Source organism: Anopheles arabiensis, chromosome 3, assembly GCF_016920715.1.
Source record: "Anopheles arabiensis isolate DONGOLA chromosome 3, AaraD3, whole genome shotgun sequence".
Classification (NCBI taxonomy): Eukaryota; Metazoa; Arthropoda; class Insecta; order Diptera; family Culicidae; genus Anopheles; species Anopheles arabiensis.
In genome coordinates, this window is record NC_053518.1 from 80,567,051 (window position 1) to 80,588,154 (window position 21,104).

The 21,104-nt window shown below is 46.5% G+C and overlaps 1 protein-coding gene across 8 annotated transcripts in view; it reads right to left on the reverse strand.

The window, feature by feature from the left end:
• LOC120904136 (fat-like cadherin-related tumor suppressor homolog) overlaps positions 1–21,104 on the reverse strand; it is a 262,216-nt gene that overhangs the window by 84,723 nt on the left and 156,389 nt on the right. For all 8 annotated transcript variants that reach the window (XM_040313924.1, XM_040313923.1, XM_040313930.1 and 5 more), the window contains 2 exons: positions 19,189–20,164; positions 10,211–12,815 (listed from right to left, as the gene is read on the reverse strand). In XM_040313924.1, the coding sequence (XP_040169858.1) occupies positions 10,211–12,815; positions 19,189–20,121 (3,538 nt within the window). In that variant the 5' untranslated portion in view covers positions 20,122–20,164. The remainder of the gene's footprint in view (positions 1–10,210; positions 12,816–19,188; positions 20,165–21,104) is intronic.

A 21,104-nucleotide genomic window follows, 5' to 3' on the forward strand; every position in this document is an offset into this window, starting at 1 on the left:
GAGTAGCTTTCCACTAGATGTGTTAGAAAATGATTTGTTTTAAGTATGTGGGTGTTAGTTTCAACACGAAGAAATGAGATATATCTATCCTAGTCTAAGCATGGCCTAAAATTTACAATTTAATGTATCCCATTACCTTCGCCCTTTTTTGGAATATCCTGTCAAATGCTTGCCTAGGTTGTTGACACCAGTGGTAGGAGCTCAGAATTGGACCTACCCGATTCCTATTCGGTGTTCGGAATCAATTCCGGAGCCGATTCCGATGCTGGAATCGATTCCGATTCCAGAGTCGAATCCGGAGTCGAATCCGGAGCCGATTCTGGAGTTGGCTTCGGAGCCGATTCCAGAGTTGAATCCGGAGCCGATTTCGGAGCCAACACCGGAATCGATTCCAGGATTGGAATCGGCTCCGGAATCGATTCCAGGATCGGAATCGACTCCGAAATCAAAACTTGACTCCAGAAATGGAATGGTTTGAATTGAAATAAGAAGTGTGGGAAGCGAAATAAGTCCGTGTATCTCCATTTGAATAGATCATTTACATGTAAATTTTGATTCTTTGCCGCTACCAACACGTAGCATCATTGGACCCAAGCGCCTATTCCTATGAAGATGCCGATATCGACTCCGTTACGAAGCCAGCTCTGATTTCGGAGTCAATTCCGATGTCGGAACCGATTTTGATACCGGGGCCAATTCCGGAACCGATTCCAATTCCGGAGCTGATTCTGATTCCGGAGCCAATTCCGATTCTGAATCCGATTCCGGAACCAAATCCGGGTCCAATTCCGATTCCGGTGCCGATTCCGGAACCCATTTCGGAGCCGATTCCGGAACCAATTCTGGAGCCGATTCCGGAGTTGGTTCCGGAGCCGATTCCGTAATTGGTTCCGGAATCGATTCCGGAAACTGATTCCGGACCTACTATCCGAAATCGATTCCAGAAAACTTCGGAGCTAGCCGGAATCGATTCCGAAGAAATCTTATTTTTTCCCATCACTAGTTGACACACTAATGCTTGCAAATATGCATTAAAATAATATCTTTAACGTTATTAATGCATCACTATTTCTGTCCTGTGACAAGTGTATCATTACTTTCATAGCTCCTAAATCTTTGATTTCGACAAGGATGTCGATTTTACCAAGATTAACTAGCGACCAACTACACTCACTGGAAGGCACTGTTCAATTCTTAATAGACAGCAATGCTCTCGCTCCACTGGTGCAGCGAAGTGCTCCGATCGTACCCCAAGCACCAAGCAAACGAATCGAGAAACAGAATTGATTGTACCACCACCATCACGAGTCGAAGGTGAAATGAATAAAATATCGACCGATGCTTCATTTGCTGGTTCCAATTCCGATCAAACATCTTGATGACGCCCGTTAGCATTTCCTTTTCCAGCGCAGGTCATAAAAATGGATGTTGTCTTCTGCCGGCTATTTTATCACCACATCGCTCAGGAACCATCATGAGCAAGAAATTCCGCGGCACAAACAAAAAAAATGGTTTGGCCGGAGCGAACTTCATCAACGATTGATTGCAGCTCGCAAGTGCTTAGGCGTCGGTTTTGAACCGCTCGCTGAAAGAACGCTTCCGCACACCGTTGCTTCCAATCTCGTTTGTCATTATACTCGCAGCTTACCGCTTTGCACAATTGTCGGGGTATTTTTTCTTTTTGCTTCATTTTTTCAATCCTGAGACAAAGCACCAGAGCATTTGCTTTTTGCTTCCACTTCTAGCGAGGTATTGTTCTGTCAGCACCATTAATTTATGCTGAGTGCGGTTGATTGTTCGTCGAAGAAAAAAATGGGTTTAATTGCACTAAGTTCCTCACCGTACGAGTTTGGCATTTACATTAGTACAGGAGTTAAAGATGAAACAATGTATTCAATAACATAAGGATTGGCGTTTCGAATAAAGTGCTATCAGCTTTAATGATAACTCTCCGTAAAATCACAACCGTTGCCAAGTGATAGGCCTGTTAAAAACGTGCTATAAACCAAACATTGCCAACTGCAGGCGCATCAAATTACCCTATCATCAGTGACGCCCTTTCTGAGATGATATACCCTTGCCAAGGCCATGGAGACAAAATGGACATCCTTCCAATTGGGCCCCACAATAAAATGGATAGCTAGGCAAATCTATCTTTTCCACACCGAAAACAAAACTACCGCCAACCACTATCCGTCCGGTCCGTTTCCGTGCCAGACGCACATCAACATTAACCTCACTTTCGTCTCTTTATGCCTTATCCACCTGCTAAAAGGATAGGACAAACGAGGATGTACGAGCCAGCGAGGGTTGGCTGTATTAGTAGCAATATTTGTCCATTTCACTAACAAATTGTGTTTATTTTCCTCCGGAGAGTTAACTCGCCCAATAAACGAGTAAAAACAACCCATAGCCGTCGCAAAGCAGGCAAGCAAACCCTCCCACCCAAACGGGTGCCCTCAGAACGACGGCTAAGTACGTCGTTAGCTGTGGCATAAGCGGTGGCGGGCTGCTTTTGTGGAGGTATTTTACCTGTTGTTGTTGTAATTTGATTCGATCGCATTTATATTAATACCGGCAGAGGCAGTAGGTGCTGTAGAAGCGAAGCCCTCAGCAACAAAATCTAGCCGGTACACACAGCCACTCACACGCACCTGCTTCAAGTTACAGTCCATGGTGACGCGCCCCGGTGGTTGCTTCGATGGAGCCAGAAGTTGGAGCAGGCGAGGAAAACACGTGTCCCAGGTAACGCAGAGAACGACGACAACGTCTTCTGCCGTCGTCTGAGTTATTGGGCGTACGTAACCACCGAAGGAATGCAACAAGATATCTTTGATTTGGCACTATCTGATGGCCTATTTGCTCACGCTTCCTTTTGATGCCGTGGCGGTACCCATGTCTGTTATTGCCAACCCGCTTGGAACAATGGCAGCTCGCGAGCAACAGACGTCTCGGAGCCTACGAGTTGCTTTTATTTGTTCCACACGGAAAAGCAACAGCAAAAAAAAAACCCTCCCAGTGGAAACCGTGGAAAATGAGACTCTCCTCTTTCGGTACATTCTCGTGACATTTGGCAATCGTTCTCGTTGGCAGTTGTGTGACTGTGGTGAACAAACATCCAGCGGCACAGTTCCAACCCCCGTACAAAACTAGACAGATAGCAGGGAGGGTTGGTTGGCTGTGCTCGATGAGACTGCCAACCAGACCGCCGACACAATTCGGAGCAAATTACGAAAACCTACCAATCAACTGGGGGTGAAAAAAAGAAGGTTGATTTAGATTACGCGCGGCTTTGCAAGCGCGGTATAACGAAGGAATATAGACACGAGGACGACTGCTGTGCCCCATGCAGCGGTACGCAGGTGAGCGAAAGGCTAACGAATAAATTAGATCAAATTACGAGGTTTGCCGTTTGGGAGGGATTTTGGGTTTTTTGGAACAGCGAACACAATCCGTGATTAGCGATATGGGTGCTTTCCGATGAACGATTGTGATTATTTTAAGTGGTGCAGGTTTGCCGCCGAAATTGGTCGCGTGCGACGGCAAAAGTACGGACCAAATTGCCCACAAAACTTTATGTTTAAGTATAATTTTCGTCATGCGCCTAAATGTATACCAAAAAAAGAAAAAAAACTGAATTTAACCACACTTCAACATTTTTGCAGATAGCAATGACGTATATTGCTTACACAAAAAAAACCCCTTTAGACAGATAACAAATTCCGCTTAAGCCCATCCAGTCCCTGTTTATTGTGCCACAAATATCCTCCAAACACACCAAAAGTAGCAATCGAAAAAAAAAACCGCTATCAAGTGCTCATATCATTAGTCTCCGATGTATGGCGTAATGCATACATTCCGGCGTTGTTAGTTGCTAGTATCCCTACTGGCCCGTACACGAAGCGTTTCATTTTCTGCCTCAGTCCACTACAAACAGTGCCAGCATATGTAATCCATTGCTCTCCCTTCCCTCAACTGCACCGTATACTCTCGCAGAAGCTATCATTATTTATCCACTGCGCGACATGTGGCGTTGGCTATAGTTTCCCGAGCCCGACTAAGAGAAGCAGCAAACCCAACTGCAGTGACAGTGGCTGCACCATTGTCGCTAACTATTGCCTTCCACTAAGGTTAGCAAATGTGTAGCTCTCGCTCGCTCGTGCTGCTTCAGCGCGGTATGATTGCCACCATTGCATTGCCATTATGCTCCTCCGTCCATGGACACGCGGCTCCCGGGAGGGGTGAAGAATAAAAAGCTTCCGCAAAACAAAACAAAAAGCCACAATGAACAGACCATACCGGGAATAAGAACAAAAAACCAACCCAAAACCAGACACAAGGCAACAGAGGCTCGAATATTTAGGAACAGTGTGAGCACTCAGCCCTAGCTAGTAAACGCTTCTGGGAGTAAGCGTGATGATGGAAACGTTCCGGAGAAACCCTGTGGCGGGTATAATTTATGTCTGACAGTAGCGTAGCCCTTACCAACGAACTGCCTTCGCTTCCAACAGCCCTGGCAAAAGCACTGGTCAGTGCACACGTATGGTTTTTTTTTTCGTACAGAAAAAAATGGCGAGCTGTAATCTACTTGAGCTACTCGAACGTACGGAAATTTCTACCGAAACTGTGTGCTAAAACCGTGGCAAACACAGAGAGAATATGAGCGGAAAGAAGAAGCGGTCCGACGCTGCTTCCCTATAAATATGTTGTCGTCGGCTTATATGCGAAGCCTTTCGGCCGGTCCCGGACTTGGCGGCTCCATTTTCCACCGCACGGTGGTGTAAACGGTGCTGTAGCTGTAAAAAGTAAATAAATTACAAAATAATGATTGTAATTACCATGCAAGAAAATGAGCCCGGTGATAAAAGATACGCGGGCACGCGGCGAATACCGGTACGGCGCACAGGACAGAGGACGCAAAAAAACACGCTCACCAACGACGGTCAGCAGAACTGTGTCGGTAGGTTTCATCTAGCATCTAGGCGCTCTTAAGCCACTCCGGTGGTGCAACTAATAAGCGACAGTTAGAAGGTTGAAAGCGCTTGCGGAAGGTAGGAAAGCGCTTGCGGAAGGTAGGAAAGCGCCGGAGATGTTAATTTTATTAAAATGCATTCATGCTAGTGTGCAATACCGGGAGAAGATTGCATACCTCTTACTTTTTTGTTTCTATTTTGTGCAATAAGTGTAAGCATTTTGATATGAGCATATCGTATGTAATTTGAAACATAGCAGTATTTGAACCGATGTTTAAAAAAACAATTAAAAATCAAAATGAATAACATTCGAACCATTAATTACTAAGTATATCTCGATTTATTCACGATCATATAACGCCTAAATGACGGCAATTTATGTCAATCAATGCAGCAAATACTATCAAGACGCCTAAATGTATGCTATGTACTGTACAATATTGTCTTTTTAGTGTGTATCAACTTGATTATCTGCAAGCTTGTACGTTTGGAATGTATGTTGAATAAAAATCGATTATCGTTTCTGACTCAAGTCCAACAATAACAGTTTTAGATGAAGCCATTATATTGACATTGAAATTAGTGCCCTTCGGGTGAATCTATTCACTATCATGCTTTTCTTATTTGTCTTCTTTCCAATCAATAATCCAATAAGCCTCAAGTACAGTTTTTGATAAAAATCACACATCTTACAGCATTTCCCAGTGCGCCTTAATGAAAGTCCCGCCCTGTGCCATCCAACTCCCACAAACTCCCTTCCTTTCACTCTTCACGAGGGAATACCAATCGAAGCTTTCAGCCCGCATTACAAACTTGTGTACTCCTACCCTACCCAAGAGCCTTGGGACGGTTCACGTGAAGAAGAATGAATTATTCATTCCGGCGAAGTGCGTCGGTTGCGCCCGAAACGAAGTAGCTAGCAATAAAAATTTGCATTTTATGCATACGATTGAAGGTACGGCATGGCTTTGTATGTGTGTGTGTGTGCATGCATGATTGGAAGAAAATATTCAAATTTGGCAAACATCGCCTCGAGTGTCTTTGGAGCGGCTGTGAGCACCTGACTTTGCGGGCGAGAAGAAGCAGGAATCGATGACGATTGAGCACTTTACAATGTAGTAGCGTTTTCTCTCTACTCCTGTGCACGGGTGCGATAGGATATTTTGCGATAGTAAGAATATGTTAGAGTACTTTGTAAACGCAATTATAGGAACTCTCGATCTCATTGCGTCACCCCTAACCCAAAATAATCGAACAACTTTCCCCTACCTCTGCTTGCAAAACAACTAGCCAACCGTAAATGATACGATGAGATTGTTCTTAAATTTAGAGTCTGTTACGCTCAAGCAGCGCCATCTGTTGTTAGGTTAGCCATAGTCTTGGCTCTAAATGGACAAGAAAAACTGAAACGATGCCAACGACAAAAAAATGAAGGAAAAGATAAAGCTCTATAGTGTTCCGAACGGAACGAGTATTAACTTTCCGCCAGATTAGATATGCAAACTGCTGATGAACAATCTGGTTTCGCACTCACCAAATAGCCGGCAGCAGTTTGGCGATAATTTTTGAGCGGAAAATCGGTGACCGGCCCTGATGGAATCTTTTTGATCAAACGCCATTTTTTGGATTTTTTTCTTGCTTAAGATTAGGTCAGCTTGGAAGAAAGGTGAGAGCGTTCGACACCTTAAGTTGTAGCCCAAACGATTTTTATGCTTCACTACTGCAAGAGAACGACTATTACCTTGTTTTGCACATTCCGGGAATGTTTTATAACAAGCTATTATTGGATTTGGATTAAATGGACTATATCTCGATCTAAAAAATAATCATTGCAGTCAAACGAATTGAGTACTGTTGGCTTATTTTCTCTCTCGTTAAATCATGAGTTCGGCACAGCAAAACAAAAATTAAACTTCGTTTGCCATGATTACATCAATCTCTAGAAGCACCCTCGAAGTGTTAATAAACAGCCCTTCACACACACTGCCTCTCCCTACAAGAACGAACACGCTCACAGCTGATCAATCTTAGAGGCGAATAGAGAAGACGAGCGAATCAAACCCCGCTACGGAACATCACCGATGAAAGTGATACCGGCTTGACCGCTGTTAATCACTCACAATCAGACGAAATATTGCTCATAAATGTAGTTCAGGCGTTGCACAAACAGCACCGGCTTACGACCGAGCATATTATCGACTTTTATATCCCAGCCGAAGGCCCCACACGCCCACCTACCGCCACCCTTGAGTGTCGTAAATTATGAGCAATAATTAATGTCAATAGCAATTATGAACCGACCGCTGAAATTGATGGAGATCCGCCAGAACCGACCATTCCACAACCCGAGTGTGACCGGCCCAAGACTTTCCTCGGCCTGGTAACCGTACACAGCACCCCACCCGGTTTGGTAAAGTGTGGCGCAATAAATTTCACCGGAAACAAGCAAAACAATCATTTACTACTGGCCGCATGTAATCCATTCCTAAGGTTGCCGACACTAAAACTGAAGCGGCCGGTGGAATGATTATTTTGATGAGCTCTGGGCAGATTGGACATTGCACTCTGGCAGCTCTTCCCTGAGGGAGTTGGTGGGCCGTGTGTGTATGTGTATGGAAATTTGATGCTACCACCATGCTGACGGTTGGCACGTGAATGAACATTCCACGCACAAATACACTCCAACACTACTGGACATGGTCCACGAACGACAGCGCGGGCGTTGATTTATCTTCCCTCTCTGACCTGGGCGTCGTGAGTGGTCAAAGATTGGGCGCCAGACCCCCTAAACAACATCACTCGATTGGGATTAATTTATGAACTGGAGGAACGGGAGAAGTGGAGAAACGTTTAAGATGCCTTTGCTTAGGTTGCGTAGGTGTGGAGAACGATCTTCAAGGGGTTACCCAATTTATCAGTAAAGAAATATGAAAATCAGTGCAACACGGCGTGAGAGTGTAATTTCATTCATGATGTGACGATATCTCTTGTGCGGAAATTAGATATCGCATTCAAATTGCCCTTAAACCAGAAATTAACAATAAACAAAACACTCCGTTAAGCTTTCGTTGCATAGTTTGCAAGCAAGAAATGGTTTCCTCCCAAGGGTTATAAATAGTTTTCCCGCGACTAAATTGAAACTGATTTGCAGTTAATTTGATCAGCAAAGTGGAAAATTAAATCACAAAACTTGCACACACATGTCCACCAACTTCAAGCTGTCATGTGTGGGGAAAAGTTTATTTCTAAAACAGATCCTGTGACAGAGATTACCTACGACGCTAACCCACACAAGGGAAGGGTAAAAGAATGCGAGAACATTTTAAAATACAATACCAAGCAATGATGTGCTCCAACGTTACTCGAGCTCGAGCTGTTAAACGGTACTAATGTCTGTCAGCCGACGCCAGACGACAACTAGCCCTTTTTGGGGGCTTAGACACAACTCGATTAAGGGAACAATTGAATTTCAAGAAAATCCCTTTCACCTCCAGCTTGTGGTAAGTTTTCACGTATTCCATATACAGAGTACTCTTCAACTTGTTTAGCCATTCCGTGGAGCGCAAAACTTTCCCTTTAAACTTGCCTCACGACGCCAGTGAGCACTTTCATCGTTCTCGCCAACGCCCCCAGCCGCTTTGCACCGTTTGATCTAATGCCCTTTAATGCCCGGTTAAAGTTGGATCGAACGAATTCGTATGAATTATACCGCGGGCAACATCAAATGCAAACAGTAATGAGCGAATGAATTGGGTCACAAATGGCTGCTAAATGCCATTACCAGTCAGAACCTTTTTGATCCTAACGGGCTAGCGAGTGGAGGGGGGGGGGGCAAAAGTTTTGCTACCAGACATAAAATAAAACATTAAAAAAAAAAAAAAACATTCACAAAAGGAATTAAATGCGGTAGCAAGTTTTCTTGTGAAGTATTTCGTTTATTTTTGCTCCTCCTTTCCACTTCGGCTCAGACGCTCAGAGCTGGTATATTGGTTCGTCCATTCGGTACCATAAATAACGATACGAAGCTGATAGCAGTAAAACAAGCGCCCATGAGTTATGAATAAAAAATGCAAATTCATCTCCCACTTTGGTGTTCAAGAATTGAAAGGACTGAGCAAAAACAAGAGGAAAACTTCAACAGTCAAGCTCCCAAACTTAAAGACAGCCATTCGGTCTTGCTTGTCGTTTTTTTTTTCTCTCTCCTACAGAGAGAGTTTAAAGAACCTTTCAACAAGAAGAAACTATCCCTATCTCACTGTCCTTATCTTTCACCGATTGTGCAAAAGTAGTAAAAGTAGTAAAATTCCCTCTTTTTATAACAAAAACACACGGCACGACTGAGTGTAAGAATTGTTTTAATTATTTGTCAGCTGCAGCAGCAGACTTACCGGGAGCGGCTGGGAAAAAAGAAACGGAACACACCGTCGCCCCGACGATGGGAAACTTTTGTCTGATTTTTAGGGTGAAAATTAATTTACCACGAGGCAGCGGAGCATCCCGGGTACGTTGAAGAAGCATCCGTCTGGGGAATAAGCATTAAGACGTTGCTGCGGCAGTTGCTGGTACCAAACTTTAGCGACCAGCCGTGAATGCAAAGGCGTGGGAAAGCAATCCTGCTGCCAGTGGATGGAAAAGTTCGCTATCTTAGGAAATAGGAAAATAGCGGGAAGGCGGAACAATCAGGGGATGGAAAAAAAATTTAAGATAAACCCCCATATAAGCAGGCTGGGAAACGTCTGAATGTTTCCAATATTTTGAGCAAGCAGCGAACAATATTCAATCATATTTTGTGGAATTATTGGGAAAGCAAACTGATGAATTTGTGATTCAATTCAAGTTCTCCAAATAGATAACAAGATCTTGAAGAAGAATTGATGGAATAGAAGGAATTCAAAGAATTCAAAAAGTTCCGTGCTATCTATCATCTTAATATTTCAATATTTCGCATTGAAAACCTCAGAATCGCATCAGTCGCAAGTTTCAAACGTTTCCAACGTCATATCAATAACGATCATTATCACAATCGCTCCATCAACTTCTTCTTCTATTTGGCGTAAACGTCCTACGCGGACATGCCAGTCTATATAGGCTTTCAATACCCTGGATACTACGGAGAGACAGTCCATTCTGTGCTTAAACTCATGACGGGCATGTTAAAGAGTCGTTCCAGTTGACGACTATACCACGGAGCCGCTTCATCAACTACCACTAATCAACCAAATAAAACATCCACCTACCTTCATTGTCGATCGTGAAGATGCCGAGCCCATCGCCACCCTTGATCGAGTACGTGACGCGCGAGTCCGGCCCGGGCAGATCGGCATCCTTCGCTAGTACCTGCATCACCTGCGCACCGGGCGGCTTGTTCTCCGCGATCGCACCCGTCAGCACATAGTCCTCGAACTGAGGCGCGAACCGATTCTCGTTCACATCGATCACCTCCACTATCACCGACGTTTCCGACGACAGGGACGGTGTGCCCCGGTCGATCGCTTTCACGATCAAACTGTGCACCTGCCGCTCCTCAAAGTCGAGCATCCGTGCCGTCCGTATCGTGCCCGACTGCTTGTCGATCCGGAACGAACCCTCCCCGTCACCGTTCTCCCCGAAGCTGTACACAATCTCACTGCTCGTACCGCTGTCGAGATCGATCGCGGACACTACCGTCACTACCGTGCCGCGCGGTACATCCTCCCGTATGCGCACCGTCAGGTCCTGCACCGCAAACTCGGGCGCATTATCGTTAATGTCGTCGACGGTTACGCGCACCAGCGCGTCCGAGTACAGGGCCGGCGTGTTCTGATCGCCACCCCCATCCGTGGCGCGTATCTTCAGCTCGTACACCTCCTGCCGTTCGCGATCGAGCGGCGCCACCACGGTCAGCACGCCCGTCTCCGGATCCACCCGGAAGTCTTTCGTGTCCGTCACCAGGCTGTACGTGATCTTGGCATTCTGGCCCAGGTCCGCATCCGTTGCCTTCACGCGAAAGATGATCGTGCCGTTGATGGCGTTCTCCGTCACGCGGAAGCTCGCGAGCGACTTCTCGAACTTCGGCACATTGTCGTTCTCGTCCAGGATGGTGAGGGGCAAGATTTTGGAGATGGATTTCTGGGGCTTGCCGAGATCGTACACCGTGATGTTGAGCAGATACTCGTCCTGCCGCTCGCGGTCCAGATAGCCGATGATCTTCAGCTCCCCGTTGTCTGGGTCGAGCCGAAACACCGAGTCATCGTCCCCGCCGGAGATGCCAAACACGAGCTTCCCATTGTAGCCAAGGTCTCGATCGCGCGCCTTAATCCAGGTGATCGTCGTACCGAGCGGTACCGACTCATTGATTTTAACCTCCAACGGCAGATCTACAAACTCTGGTGCGTGCACATTCTCCCCGTACCGACTAGGCATCATGGCGAAGTCATCGGCAGCTCCCCCACTAGCACCTGCCTCCCGCCCGGGCATATTGTTCCGCTCGGCTGCGGCCATAATTTCCGTCAACCGTTGCGCGACACCCGTCTCCCGACACTCGAACGTAGCGCCGTCTTCCGCCTTCAGGTTTGCGCCTAGGTTTCTCCGGTTGCGCACCAAGCTGATCTGGATGCGTGCCGTATCGGCAAAGTGCGTCCCGTCCGTCGCGGTGACGTTCAGCTCGCGCTGCTCCACACCGACATCGTTCAGATCGCACCCGACCGAGATGATGCCCGTCACCGAGTCGAGATTGAAACAACCGTCCTCAAACCCGGACAGCAACCGGTACGTCACCACGCTGCCATAGTCAAAGTCGAGCGCCGACAGCGTGAAGATCTCCGTCCCGATCGGTGTGTAGCGCGGTATCCTGCCGAGACAGTCGATCCGCTCGAACTGTGGCCGGTTGTCGTTCACGTCGCGCAGCTTAATCACGAGCTGCATCTCCGTCTGCCGCCGGTAGGGAAGGCCCCAGTCGGATGCGCGCACCCGCAGCACATACTCGCGCCGCATGCTCTCGTAGTCGAGCAGCTTCGAGGTGCGCACCGTCCCGGAGAAATGATCAATATCGAACGGCACATCGTTCAGGTTAGCGATGCTGTACGAGATGTACGCATTCTCGCCCAGATCCTTATCCCTCGCCGTCACCTTCGTTACCGAGGTGCCGGCAGGTTCATTCTCATCCACGTAGATCGTCAAATTAGCCGTCTCGAAGATCGGATCGTTATCGTTCGTGTCCTGCACGTTGATTTTCACCTTCGCCGAGGACTGCTTGCGCGTGCCCGGGTTGCCCTGATCGATGGCCGACACGGTGAGCGTGTAGAACGCCTTCAGCTCCGCATCCAGCGGCACGGCCGTGTACAGCATACCCGTCTCCGGGTTCACCCGAAACTCGCCCCCCTCATTGCCGCCGACAATCTCCAGGAACACCTTCGCGTTCTTGCCCTCATCCCGATCCGTCACCTTCAGCCGTATGACGGGCGTGTTGGGAGGTGACGTTTCCGGCACCGAGACTTCGTAAATTTCACGATTAAACACGGGCGCATTATCATTGATGTCGGCGAGCCGGACCGGCGTCACGAGGTAGCTCTGCTTCGGCGGCACACCCCGATCGACGGCCCGCAGCGTTAGGTTGTAGCCGGCGGGGGCTGTCTCCCGATCCAGCAACCGGTGCACCTCGATCACATACTCCCCCGGGCGGTCGGTCGGCTTGATGCGGAAGTGCCCATCCGGATCGCCGTCCACTATGTCCAGGCTCTTGATCTGCCCGTGCACACCCTTATCCTTGTCCGTGACGCGCACGATGCCGAAGATGTTTGTGTTGGAGTTTTCCAGTATGTCCGGCAGCGCCTGTACGTAAATATCCGGCGCGAACAGATTCACCTAGAGAGAGAGAGAAAGATGGGGAGAGAAAGAAAAAAACGGAAAGTGTTTAATGTACAGTCGGGTTACGCAAACATCCCGCGCGGAGGTGCTGGAATCGTTTGATTAAACTCGCACGTAACACGCGGGATGTAAAATCCCATTAAACGGTTCAATGGAATGGGTTAATGGCGAACGGGGGAAGTGAGCTGACGGTAATAAAGCATTTTTACGACCTCGGTGCTACGGACGGGGGTAGTTATGATTTTATTTCCACCCGGTTCAATCATTCCGCGGCAACAGATTTTAGATTCGTTTTTGATGGCACGGCACGGAAACGGCTGGGACTGGAGATGTTGTATCGGAGTAGCGGATGGCAGTGTTTGTGATGCAGTTTCCCATTGCCTGCTTTGTTGTTTGGAGGCTGGAAAACATTTATGCTCACAAAAAAAAGAAAAAAACGAGAAACAACATCCTGCTTCCTATGCTGATCCACGCAATGATCCCGCTTCGGGAGCGGATGCAACGAACAATATTCTACGTACGTCATCAAACCTAGTCGACCGTAGGCCATAAAAATCAATTTATTATGCAATTTTGCCTTTGCAAATGCAAATTCTTTGCAACCTCCGTCGTTCCGCCACCATACCCGAGAGCTCCGAAAATGTTTTGCCCCTGCCCCGCCCACAGATAGTTGTTACTGACATGACAGGACATCCCGCATGTACCAAAGGGCATGACAAAACCACATCAAACTCGATATTTGAAAGGATAACACCGCTGGGAGAGTTCAAGCAGAATCCACCACATAAAGGAGGAAAAAAATCCCCCGTCCGTATTGGCAGGCTCTTCTTATCCTTCTCAATGAACGTTTCTGGATCTAGCGGTGTGCTCTCTGCAGCACACTCGCAGGTCTTATATCACTCCGGCTATTGTTAGTCCTGCTATTGCGTCTCCTGCTATATCGGAACCACCAGTTCTACACAGATATGCGGAGTCGGAGTCGTCCGGGGTCGTTCGGAGTCATCCAAAGTCATCCAAAGTCGTCCAAAGTTGTCCAAAGTCGTCCGGAGCCGACCGGATTCGTCCATAGTCATACGGAGTAATCCGGAGTCATCCGGAGTACGAAGTTGGAGTCATACAGAGTCGCTCGGAGTATGGTCAATTCTGGACTTCTCCTACTCTGGACGACTCCGATTGACTCCGACTAACTCCTGACGACGCCGGGAGATTTTGGACAGCTCTAGACGATTCCAAACTTCTCCGCATACTAGGCGGACCTACCTTCCGAAGTGGGTCAGATTCGTCTGGAGATGACTCCAATGAATGAAACGAGTCCTGTCAATTCCGAACTACTCCGACTCTTGACGACACCCATTCCGGACGACTCCCATCCGAGATGACTCCGGTTGACTCCGCCTAACTCCGGACAACTCTGGGCGATTCCGGATGACTTCAGGCGTTTCCAAACTACCTCGATAATGCTGTACGGACCTATCTTCCGCAGTCAATTCCGAAGTTTTCAAAATCTGATCGGAGTCGACTCCGTATTTTTGCCAACTTTACCCATCACTATTTGGTGCCGTTCTCGTTGAGAGTCACAAAAATGTAAAATTCGCATACAAACGAACACTCGCATCAGCGAAAAAAATCTCTTACCATCACAAACTAGTGCGCCGCCCGCAGGATGCTGGGCTGAAATGCACTGATGGCATCGGAGCGATACGAAAAAAATAAAATAAAAAGATTCCTTATTCTATCTCCCGCAAGAACCACCGCCGCAAGGCACTGCACAGTTGAGAGGTGCGTGCCTACGCTGGTGAACCGTTTATCACACAATGGGACAGTAGACCGGGGTTTTTTTTGTTATCCCTATACAAATCCCCATACCGCGTAGGCCAATGGAAACCAACGGAGGTATAAAGATGGGCGTTGTGGCGGTATCGGTTGAGGTTTGTGACGGTCGTTCGAGCGATGAAACCTCCGAGCACCCAACATATGCGGGGTTTGTGCAAACGTTCCCAGGAGAAAAAGGGACCACCACTTTTTTTCTCGCGTTAGTTCGTCGGGTTAGCCTGACCGACCCGGGAATGACCCAAAAATGTTGGTGCGGTTTTTTGCTCCCCGCATGTCCCGCCTCAATTTGGGTGCCCTTGCGTATTGGAATGTATGATGAGCTTTTGACGTCAGCCGATGTACAGTAGCAGGCGAATCGTCTCCCTCCGGTGGCGCGGTTACCGATTTTAAGTGAATATTTTTGACAATAATAATAATTACTGTACATTCCAGTGCACACTACAGCGAGATGGAATGCTGTGTTCACTTGGCAGTAAGTATTTCTGCAGCTATTGTGGTGACGGCACCGTACAAAGGTGCTATTAAAGCATTCTTGCTCTGTTCATTGCTCCACTGTGCTACACAAACAAACCGAAAGACAAGCCGAAAAAAAACCTTGCATTTCGAAACATTTAGCACCACAGCCATCAACGCATAGACGGACAGCTTCTCCGATGTGCAATCGTTCCGTAATGGGTGAAAACTCTCACAACAGCATCGCCTGAAGTCTGCACAGAACTTAATATCCCAAGAGCCACCAGCAACCAGTGTGTGTGTGCGTGTGTGTCTATCCAACAATGTCCAGAGCGCTCGGTATCGATCGGGTGACAGTAATGGCACTGGTGGACCAATAGCCCGGGAAAAAGGTCAGCCCTCATGCTCCCGCCTTCGCTTCCCTCTTTCATCCTTCCAGGCTGCCCTAAGCGATTATCAGCGCAGGGCAACATTAATATTGAAATTCCTTTCATCTTTCGAGCATTGCAATGCACAGCGACACACAGCAAAAGGGAGTCCGTCTGTCCGACGGTTGCTCCTTTTCTGAAAAGGGTCCAGTGTACCGAGCGTCAGAAGAGATATTGGCATGACCCATTTCATGAAACTCTCTGTTGCAAGCATGTTTTTTGGGTATAAGGTGGTTATGATGCAATGCTTACCCCATCATACAGCAAAAAAAAAAACAGTGCGGTAGTAGCATTCTTGAAGGCATTTTGTAAATGCCAAAACTTGGAAGAGGAGAAAATGTCACTTTAACAAGGAGATGGAAAACAGAGCTGTTCCCATTTTCTAAGTGGGACATATCTTTCATTAAAATATGAGCCCTTATTTCGATGGCTGCTGCAAGGAACCCAGCGATGCTCTAAATTCCACAGCGAAATAGTAATTATTATTTGCCGAAGGACAGAGATAGTTTATGGAATGTTATTTTAACAGGAATTTCTCTTGATTGTGGAGCAGAATATATTGCCAAACATTCAGAGTTCCTCTCCTGGTTTATGTTTATGGTTTCAAATGTTTTGAAAGAACTTAATCTGTCCAGGATTTCTGTTTAAAAATCACAACTTAATGGCAAATTATTTCCAAAATCATAAACATAGCATATTTTTAGAATAATATATTTACTACTGGCAAGAACTGGCTTTGCTGCAATGTCCGAGGATATATTTTGTTACAAACTACTCTCTTCTCTATTAAAAAAAAACAGCGGCGGCAACAACCCTGCTGTAAATGCAAATCCAGCTTAAAATATTGACCAACACAAGGCTAGGTAATATTTCATGCCACCCATCGACTTTTCGGCAACCCGCAACCACGCTTCGTTGTATGATGGGGCAATATTTTCAATTATTTTATTGATTCACTCATACAAAACGTTCGTATCGAAGAAAAAAAGAAAACAACAACCATTCAGCAAGAGAGAGGTTTTTAGGGCATATCTCCTTGGGGGAAAGCAAAATAACCTCTTTTCAGTGGGCTGCAATAATATGGATGGAAAATAAAGCAAAAATTTAAGCTGCAAATTAAATGCTTCGCCCCCAAATGTGGTCGCCAAATGGAGATAACTGCCAATGACAAAATATGGCTAATGGGACGAGGAGAGAAAACGATTTGATCCTAATTTAGTATTCCCGATGGAACAATAAATAATTGAGCTGCGATTTATGTACATCCCGTACCGCGATGGCACCTTCGGTACTGTGGCACATTTGGTTTGAAATTGAAATTGGAGAACAATTATTTCATTTAACGCAGCCCACATCGCGCGTAAGCAAGCTGATGGAGTGGATTATTTTGTCAGTATTATTGTAATGGTGCCTGGGCGTTTGTGAATTTAGAGTTGGAATTACTATTGAGTCACGGTCAGTTCTCAAATAAGGCAATTCATGCGCTCGAAAGATAGTATAGTTACTCGAATATACGAGCAGGAAACAACGAAAGTCGAAAGTTATTTCATATGTGAATTATTAAAGCGAAAGGCCACGGGAGTGACAAAATGCTGACAAATTTTTCAAAATGTGAGCTTTCGTCACTTTTTTGAGCTTTTGTCAAAATTTTGTGACCTGGAGCAGCCAGGAAAAAAAGTTGACAAAAGTTGACAAAATTTGACGTTCGTGAAAAAGCGTAAACAAACAGCTATTTGGCGCAGTTGTGACCCATTGTTATGATACAGGGTTTTCGAGCATTATATAGACATGTTCAGCGAGTTGTAGATTCGTTCAGGCATATAATAGACTCTTTCAGCGAAATATAGAATTGTTCGGATGTAGGTGTAGACATGTTCGGTTATACTGTAGAGTTGTCACTTTCGTACCCCTTGGACTGCAAGTTGGATCATTCTCATCAGAAGGTAAACAAACGGTTTTCGAAAAAATATGCTTTTTTCAACTAATTTATGTATTAAACAGCTTGGAGAATGATTATTAGCTACTTTTAGGACTTTTAAGAATGAAAAATTGAACCCTGCGGCACAGTGTGTAAACAAAACAAATGACAGCTCTACAGAATCGCTGAACATGTCTACACCTACATCCGAACAATTCTATATCTCGCTGAAAGAGTCTATTATATGCCTGAACGAATCTACAACTCGCTGAACATGTCTATATAATGCTCGAAAACCCTGTAATAATGCTAAAATGCATGATTCTAATTGATTTATGTACCTAGTTAGTGCTTCTTAAACAAAATATCGATGATATTCAGATGTTGGAGCTTTTTGTCGCTCTTGCGTATGTTTTTGGTGCGGCCACGAGAAAAGCTCTTTTTTGCAGTTGACAAGCAATTTTGACAAAGTTGAAAAAATTTTCAACATTTTTTCAGCTCCGTGGCCACGCGCTATTACATTTTACTAAGATTTTCTCCATTTGAGAAGGTTCCAACCAGTGCTGCAAAATGTCACTGTCAATGTCATAAAAAAAATTGACTGAAACAAAATTCATATCTGCGTCACGTACTCAATTGTGACGACCAGAGGTGATACTCAAAACGATTGGTGTGACCAATACATGTTTCATGACATTTTTGGTCAGTCATTATGTCATGACTTTTTTACTATGATCAGTTCTACAAAATGTCACTGACAGAGTCATGGCAAATTTCGAATGAATACTAAATAATGTCAAAGTCACGAGCTCTTCTGTGATGATCAGAGGTGCGACTCAAACTGTTGGTGCGACCGTCTCATACTTAGTGACATTTTAGCAATCAACGCTAGATCACTCATTATGTCATGACTTTTTTACTGTGATCAGTTTTGCAAAATGTCACTGACATAGTCATGACTAATTCCGGCTGACACAAAATCATGTCAGCGTTACGAGCTCTACTGTGATGATCAGAGGTGAGACTCAAACAGTTGGTGCAGCCATCACATGCTTGGTGACATTTTGTGCAACCAACTGACCAGGACAGTCACTTGATCGCGTCATTTTCATTCGGTGATCATCACTATAGTCATGAGAGATATGCAGTGCGTGCGAGTGGTTCCGAAAAACAATATGAGACCATCAAACCTGACAGAGCGAGAAACCATGCCAAGTATATTCCAAGAATGTCGTGATTATCACCGACAGAAAATGTCGTGACCAAGTGATTGATCAAGAACAAATCACTCATCAATCAAGTTGGGTGCTAAAAAAAATGTCATCAAGCATGTGATTAGTACACTAACTGTTTGAGTCTCACCTCTGATCATCTCAGCTGTTTATGTAATCAGAGTTGAGCTTCATTTCAGTCATGAGTGTTGGTGACTGAAACAAGGGCATTTGGCAGCACTGTTCACATTCAGAAAAAATCACGCGTATGCTTGCGATGGCGTTAAGCTCGACTTGTCAGTCAGAGTATTGCGTTTGACTCAAGCACTCGCATGTCACATTCAACATGTCATGACGCACTTTCATTGAGTATCAGCAATGAAGCATCAAGTTACCACGCATATGTTCATTGTTTTCGTGATCTCATGATGTTCATGACGTTTTGCAGCTGTGGTTCCAGCAATAAGATAGACAAATGCGTACGTCAAATAGATTCTTGTAATCACCGTATTGTGACCGCAACTTACCTGCAGAACCTTAATTTTCACCCGCGCCTTGCTCGCCTGATTCCGGCTCGTTGATCCAATGCCCCGATCGTTCGCCACCACCGTCAGCTCGTGCAGCGCCCGTTCCGCGAACCGGAGCGGCCGCGTCAGCGTTATCACGCCCGTCGTCGGATGGACCGCGAACTGCTCCGTCTCGTCCAGGATGCTGTAGTAGATCTCGCCGTTCAGCCCCAGGTCGGCATCCTCGGCCACCACGTGCAGGATGCTTTTGTGCAGCGGCGTATCCTCCGTTATCGCGACCGCGTACTCGGTCGGGTAGAACAGTGGGCTCAGATCGTTCGCATCCAGCACCCGCACATCGATCGTCGTGTCCGCCTCGAGCGTGGTGCGACTTTTCCCTTCCCGGCGCGTCCCGGTCGCCTTCACCTCCAGTCGGTAGCTGTCACCTTTCTCGCGATTCAGCACAATGTTGTTGGTGCGCAGGCGGATCGCAAGAAACACAAAATCGCCGACCGCGCGCTCTTCCGCCTTGAAGAAGCGGTCCTTATCGCCCGCCACTATCTTGTACCGCACCTCCAGATCTGGCGTCACGTGCAGGCCCATGCGCGGCTCGTTCGGCGGCTGCACCGCGTACGTCTTGATGACGCTGTTCTCCGGTATCGACACATTGTACACCGCGTGGGCAAAGTGAAAGCTGTACGGTGGTGGTTGCGCCGCCCGGCCCGATGCCGAACGCTGATGGCGGACCGGTTCGGCCGTAACGTCATTGCTAGTAGTGCTTACGGCACCACCACCAACAACAGCATCAAGGAAAGTGCTGCTGCTGCTGCTGCTGCTGCTGCCGGCGATGTAGGGAGCGGGGTCGCCTAGAGCGCGCGCTATCACTTCCACCAGCGCTAGGAGGAGAAGTGCAAGTAACCGCGCTCGTGGCACTCCGCCCACACCCGGTATCATCTTCAGCTAACCGTTAACTCATCTTCGAACGTCAGCAGAGCATCTATGGGGAAGGAGGGAGAGAATGAAAGAGCAGAGAAAAACAGCATTAGTAACGCACATCAGCAAAAGTTCTGCCCCAAAAGGAAAGCAACTTCCAAATCCCATTATCCACCATCGTCATATCGCGTGGAGGACGCGTGGCAATGGAAATAGCATCCTCGAGGGGGAAACATCCTATTCTTCGCACCCGACGCAGGGACCGAAGATTTGATCGGTGGAATTACATCAGACGACACACACGTCAGTAGCGATCAGTAAGATTGGGGACCGGGGGGAGGTCAGCTATCGAAGATGTCACCGTTTCTCTATTTGTGGACCGCACACCGCCGCCATCCCACGCATCCTTGATTGAGGAAAATTGATGAATGAAATCTCTTATCTTGAATGAGCAAACAACAGGACAAAAAACGCGTCTCGCTCTCACACGGTCTGAGACGTGAGATGAACTCCCTGTGCGAGGTTTATTATTCCACGTGGTTAAGCGGGAAAATGTCGCCCACTTTAACGGCACGGGTACTTTAACGACCGGGAATACCGGGGGAAGCTAAACTCACGGTACGTGTACGTACTGTGTATATTTACGAGGGAAGGAAATTTTATCTCGACCCATTACCGCTAAACGATTACGGCGCAAAAAATCACGCACACACACACTGAGGGCAAATTCGGAGTAACACATTTGACGGGAGTCATCCGACTGCTGATTCTGGGCACTTAGAAATTGAAATGTTTCGTAACCCATAAAGTGGTTAAGTGGTAGGATTCGGCATGGAAGGAAATGTTTCATTCGTCCGTTCAGTTTGAGCTCTAGCACGGATCAAATGCAATAATTAGGATTTCAACATTTTATTTTTAAATTTCCCGGGAAGAAAACCCAATTGGATTTCGGCCAGTTTCGAGAAGGAAGATAAAATCAATTTTTGATGCTGCGTGTGCACAAG